At 43.1% G+C, this 6415-nt stretch overlaps 1 protein-coding gene across 7 annotated transcripts; it reads left to right on the forward strand.

The window, feature by feature from the left end:
• Window positions 1-352: 352 nt before the first annotated feature.
• cibar1 (CBY1 interacting BAR domain containing 1) lies at window positions 353-5544 on the forward strand. Of its 7 annotated transcripts, none has more exons than XM_040189410.2 (9): window positions 433-628; window positions 832-1066; window positions 1172-1240; window positions 1712-1813; window positions 2078-2122; window positions 2685-2789; window positions 2949-3062; window positions 4070-4189; window positions 5093-5544. In XM_040189410.2, exons 1-9 carry the CDS (start codon window positions 600-602, stop codon window positions 5213-5215), a joined length of 942 nt encoding a protein of 313 aa, XP_040045344.1. In that variant the 5' UTR covers window positions 433-599; the 3' UTR covers window positions 5216-5544. The 7 variants fall into 7 exon arrangements, with proteins under 7 accessions (XP_077937750.1, XP_040045344.1, XP_040045348.1 ...); XM_078081623.1 differs by having other exon boundaries at window positions 456-628; window positions 2084-2122; XM_040189412.2 differs by lacking the exon at window positions 433-628 and adding an exon at window positions 676-732.
• The last annotated feature ends 871 nt before the right edge of the window (window positions 5545-6415 follow it).

Below are 6415 nucleotides of genomic sequence, written 5' to 3' on the forward strand. Positions count from 1 at the left end.
ATGTTGCTGCCAGAATCATCAGACCAAATAAAGACCAAAAAAAACAGGTTATGTCCAGAAATAAAGTTTAGATCAAACTATTAATGCTTGAAACAGTCTGAACGTTCTGAACATTATGCAAATAAGGAAGCAGTAAAGTTTGTCAGAGGGACCAAGGTCATTTCTCAGTGACCTTTGTCAGTGATTAAGTATTCAGACCTTAATTAATTTCACATTTTGAACACACCTACATTTGCCAGTATGCTGTCCGTAGCTTTTTGAGCTTTTTGAATAAAAGTGGAATATATAAATGAAGCCCAGTCCAGTATTATTCACAATATATACCAAAATAATAAAAAATACTTATTATACTGAATAACCTGTATGAAGTATACTGTATACTGGTATACCACCACATTGTTGGTTTAAGTAGCATACATTTTTTCAGTGTAGCATAAACTGGCTCAATTTCCCAGAATGCTTTGCTCGAGCGGAAACGCCGGGGACTCCATGGAAACGGAAAACCGGTGTGCTAGTTTGGGAGACGGCGCACAGTTCGCTTGCTAGTGCTAATCCGGCTTCCAGATTATAAACATTTCATTCGCCGCCTCCCTGCCACGATGAGCCGCACGCCGGATGCCAGAGCGAGGTGAGCAACACTCCCCGGTTCACCAAACGTAAACACGCACACGGTACGTTAGCTAACGTTAGCTCGCGGTCAGCTTGGGCTTTGCAGGCGTAACCAGGATCGAGGTACCTGTTGCGTGAGATGATGAGGTCCCCCCCCCTTCCCCTCGCCATCCGATGACCGCCACCACAATTTCACGCGTCACTCTCTCTGTCTCTCTCCAGGGACAACCAGACGAGACAGATCCAGGAAAACATCACCAACGTGGAGAAACACTTCGGAGAGATGTGCCAACTGTTCGCCGCCTACGTGCGTAAAACAGCCAGACTCCGGGACAAGTCCGATGTCCTGGTTCGAGAAATAGGCGTGTATGCAGACACGGAAACTCCACAGCTGAAGAAGGGTATGAAGCAGTTTGCTGACCACCTGGCCAAGATCCAGGACTACCGCCAAGCGGAGGTAGGAGGCCGGTGTCTTATTTCCCCGCTGCTTGGACATTCATTCATGCATTTTGTGTTCTTCTCAGTCTAACTTGGTACTAAGCTGCAGGTACTCGCTTTGCAGGTGGAAAGACTCGAAGCCAAAGTCATAGAGCCATTAAAAAGCTACGGAGCAGTGGTGAAGCGCAAACGGGTACGTGTGAGGGCGGTGAGCTGCATGCATCCTGATTCCCGATGAGCCAAACGGCAATTATTGTTAAATCTGTAGCCGAAGGCTTAGATGTTGCAGGATTGAATGTGCGCTGGCCAACAAGGGGGAGAATATTCGGTGTTGTTACCACTGTGTGGCCACATGAAGGCAGTGTTGATTTAGTGATATCTTCCCACTTCTGCACTGTTGTTGTTGTTGTTGTTATCTCCCCCATTCAAGTCATCTTTTCGCTAAAATCTCAAATACTCAAAGTATGCGCCACAATCGCACAAGATACTGAGATTGGTTGTGGTTTGTCATTGCATAGGCAGTGTGAGGCGCCAAAAAAAACATGATCATTAAGCTGCACCCAAAGTCTGATTTACCTCCCGGCACAAATGTTTGAATATTTGACTCTCGTTGTTCATTCTCATAATGACGACTCCGTCCTTGTGTGCTTGTGCATCCATACAGGATGATCTGAAGGCGACTCAGAGTGCCCGAGACAGAGAAGCCAAACAGATGGCTCAGCTTGAACGGACCAGACAGAGGAATCCCTCAGACAGGCAGATCATTGTATCCATGCCTTGTTTCTCAAATGCTCCAGCATAAAAATACATACAATGTTACAACAACCACCCGTTTACTGCAGGCAACAACTTGGGCATAACTTAGTTTTTTGGTAATCATAGATATTAATTTATAGCGCCACAGGGAAATAAGCCCGGAACCAGTTTGAATGTCTATCCTACAGAGTTTGAACAGGTTTTACTTAATAGTATTTTCCCATTTGTTTGATGCAAGCTCATATTTTGGATGTTTCCTTGACCACACTCTCAGTCTCAGGTGTGTCCCGTGTTATTTGCGCATCTCAAACCTGGTGATGTATGACTACAAAGATGCTCAAATCCTCCAATATGTTCAGTCTTTTAATTTACGCTTTATTAAATGTGTGGCACATCATGGAAATAATGAACTCCCTGGGGTTCCCCTCTTTTCACTCTAGTTATACACATGCACGACCTGCAGCACTGTAAGAAGCAAAAGTATTAGTCGCCGCTCATTTTATGTAGCTCAGATTTTCAGATGGACTGTCTTTCGTTGAGCGGTTAAACTGTACACGTGCATGATACACAAGTGTCCAAATTGCAGAAGATATTGTTTTCCCCTTCCTGTTTAAAGACTTCATTAGCATGTCAGTATCTGAATGACTTATGCAGATAGGTGGCACACGTGGGGATGGGAATATACATGTAACACTTATTGTACTGCATCTATAATGCTAGATTCTCCTGGTCTGGGTATGAGGTATTCCTTTTCTAATTGAGTAAATTAAAGTATAAGCGAAATACTGTTATGTTGTTTAAAAACAACGTTAGCCAGAACCTTTTGTGGTGGTCTAACATGTTTTGTAGCATGTTTTATACTCATTTTGTCTTCCCATTAGGCTGAAAGTGAGCTCCAGAGAGCAACCATGGATGCCACGCGGACCACCAGACAACTGGAGGAGACCATAGACGAGTTTGAGAAGCAGAAGATCCGGGATATTAAGGTCTGCTGTGCTGAGCTTTCTATCCACCTCAAAACAATTGCAGTGGTTGGAACTTTTTGCATGTATGTAATTGTGAATTGTGTATGTAATTGTGATTCATTCAAGTAGTCCAGAAGTCTACTTAATACTTCATTATTATCAATGTGTTTCCCCTTACAGAAAATCTTTGGTGAGTTTGTGACGGTGGAGATGTCGTTCCATGCCAAGGCCTTGGAGGTGTACACCTTGGCCTACCAGAGCATTCAAAGTGTGGATGAGGAGAAGGACCTGGAGGTAGGCCGACTCTCCGCTTAAGCTTAACCAGCATTTATGCGTTTTGTGCAGAGGAAATGTTTAAAAGTGTGAATTTATGTGCAGTTATTGACCTGCCATGTTTCACGGTCAAGGAAGTATAATTAAATGTGCTCATGTACTTGAGAGGAAGGCCTACCTAGTTGTGTGCACACCCCTGATTAACCTGAGGGTTATATTTAACAGGTCCATGCCGTCATGTTCTTAAGCAACCTTTACCCAACAGCTAATCGCTCATGTATGCTCTGTAGGCCACACCCTCTAACTCGTGTGGTAACTTTGAAGTAACCTGTGGTAAACTCTTCCCAACTCAGCCTTATAGTGAGCTACTTTCTTCTGTTTACAACTTGATTGAGTGGTTTGCTTTTACTATTTTAAGAGTCAAAGCCTGTGGTGAACAAACAGAGGATCAATGATTCAGTGGGAACGGTTCTTCCTGTAGTTGCCCTTGCGTTATATTCCTCCACCCCATCTCATCTGTGTGTGTTTTGCACTGAATCATCGCCCTTCCATTCATATTGAAGCGAAACTCCTCACCCAGACTAGGCTGTTTTTCAATGACTCATGGCACAAGGCATGGCAGATTTAATCATCTGAAGAAGGCACAATGACAGGCATGAAGATCACCCTGACGGAGTCCTTGTGGAATTTCTTTTTGGTGTGGTTTCAATGGCAGTTTGCTGCGCTATCATAGGCATACCTGTTGAACTGCTTTGTTTATGTGCGATTAAAGAAAGATGGAGAGGATTTGCGTTGTTCAAAGTGGTGCATTTTTGTTCATGTAACATTTAATTTTGACATGTATTGGGTTAAAATCCATAATTAACTCCCATAATTCATCACTATGTGAAGAGAGAACCATTTTACATTTATTGTTTTGTGTTTTTATCTTGCATTCTGTTCAGTGAGAGGCATTAAGCATACCGATAAGTGTGTGTGTAGGTAGACATTGCTCTTTGGAAAAACATAGTGCCTACTGTCTTTGGCAGGTGTTCAGGAGCTCGCTGCACCCCCCTGACTACCAGTCACGCTTAGACATAGTGCGAGCTAATTCCAAAACCTCCCTTGATCGGACCGGGTCCTTTCTGAGTACATCAGAGACCTTACAGGTAAGATACAGACAGTGCAAATATGCTCCAATGTGAACATGAGAATTTCCCCCAAAAATCTTAGGTATGTAACTTTTGAATTTGGCAGTTCTACACGTCTTTGAAGACCGAATATAAATGCTCCTTCCTTCCGCCAACTGCGTAGTCACCCCCACGCTTGTCAAGACTAGTGCTCAAATAATGTCTGAAATAGTTTTGCCAAAGTTCACAGGCAGCTTGAGTCTCCAGAGACGCCTTTGCATGCCAGTCGCATCGCATGCCAGTCGCATCATGCATTTCCTCCCACGTTCAGTTCACCCCACCATCTTAACTGAGGCACTGCATTAACTTGGCACTTTGATACAGCGTGCTTGTTAAATTCTTCATTGTTTTATTTCTTTGAAGATGTGTTGTCTTCAGCTCTCGCAGTGTGTGTTCGGATGTCACATTGTATCTACAGATTGCCGTGGCAGATTGCAGTTGGCACGTCACCAGACTGTGCATCATATGCCACAACTTGTGATCGTACTTTGCGCTGATTAGATTTGAGTTTCTGTTGCAATCTGCAATCTCTGCTAAGCAACGAACACAGAAAGTAGGCAGCACAGCTAGAAAAGTAGATTACAGACAGTCGTTTGAATGCTAACACACACCAAGGGAAAACTGCAAAGTGAAACTAACAAAAGTACAAAGTCTCATTCTTAGATCATACTCATGCCTTAGCTGTCCTTCAACATTAGACATGTCTGTGTTCATACAGTAGAACACTAATATTTGTATATCTAACATTAGGAATTTTGTGCATTTGGGGGCGTGTTTACACATGTACCTGTTTTGGCTCAGGGTGAAACCGGGAAGTACCTGTTGAGCTCATCAAATACCTACTAATTGTTTTATGTAGTAACTTGTTATCTGTTGCCACAGCAACAAAGAGCCTCCAGTCGGCAGACAAGAAGGGAGGAGGAGGAAGAGGACGACGAAGAGGATGAAGATGAATCAGAGGAAGACGAAGAGGAGGAGGAGGAGGACACGGATGATGAGCATTAATTTTTGGTCTCATTTTGTGTTCCCTGGTATGGAACGAAAGAGGACACCTAAAGGAAAACTGTCATTGCCAAAATCCCCACACAGGTGGTCTGAGCAGTATTGTAGTGGAAGTGTGCCGTAGCTGTGTTGAGCTTTGTAGGAGAACATGTCCTTAACTAACATTTGTCTTTGACATCCCAGCCAATTGTTGTCTTCTACTTTTTTTTATATATAAAACATTCTGAAGTGTACATTAAATATATACAATACACATTCATATTGTACTGGATCTAGCATTGGATTTTATTGCAAAATGTTATTCATCTTTATGAATAAAAGAATGAAAATCCTTTTTTGTGTTTCAGTGAATTGCCGTTCTATAAAAAGTACACAGTGTGAACTCAGTCATTTAGCATAAGAACGGCAGCAGAGAGGTTGATTGTTATTTTAGAATCAGTCTAAGTGGCTGTAGTTTTGTGACAGTTGAGAGTGACTCATCCTTTCCACTGAAATGCAAAAGTTGTACGAATGAAGCTCGGGACATTTTGCACCATTCTGTCTGTTTGTCAGGATACAAGTGTGTGTGTTTAGTACATTGTGTGTTGTCTGCCACAGTGGAGGCTGATGGCTCTTATGTCTGTCTTGCATGAGTCACTCGACACATTTATTATTCCTCATCTACTCAAAAAAAATGTTTTGTCCTTAGACCAAATATAAAACACACACACACACATGCTTGTGACCTCATATGTTTGCACAGAAACCACACAAGCACATACTCCTGCACAAACACAACTCATGGAGCGGCCATGCAAGCAACAACATTTTACATACAGACAAATGACTGCTGATACTTACAAAGACAAATGAGGGAGACCAAAACCTGCCCTACAGCAGCAGTGATTATCTCGTCTACTGAGATAAAAGCTGCGTAGGTAGTGTGTCACCAGCCCTCTGTACGGTGGCATCTTAATGCATGCAATGGTTCCTGCGCGTGCAAACACAGTCGACAAACACCAGTTCTACTTTGGCGTACTGTAGATCTGAATGGCCTGTGTTGAGCAATGAGTCATCCCTTATAAAGTGTGTCTTTGTGTGAGTCAGAGAGCCCTTCCAATCGCAGATAAACCTAAAGGCTCCACTCCCTGATCACAGAGCAGAAGAATGGACGAGCTATTGGCGAGAGAAAGGATCTCTGAGAGCAAAAGCCTGCAAGTGAGC

Source organism: Gasterosteus aculeatus, chromosome 10, assembly GCF_964276395.1.
Source record: "Gasterosteus aculeatus chromosome 10, fGasAcu3.hap1.1, whole genome shotgun sequence".
In the NCBI taxonomy this organism is placed as follows: domain Eukaryota; kingdom Metazoa; phylum Chordata; class Actinopteri; order Perciformes; family Gasterosteidae; genus Gasterosteus; species Gasterosteus aculeatus.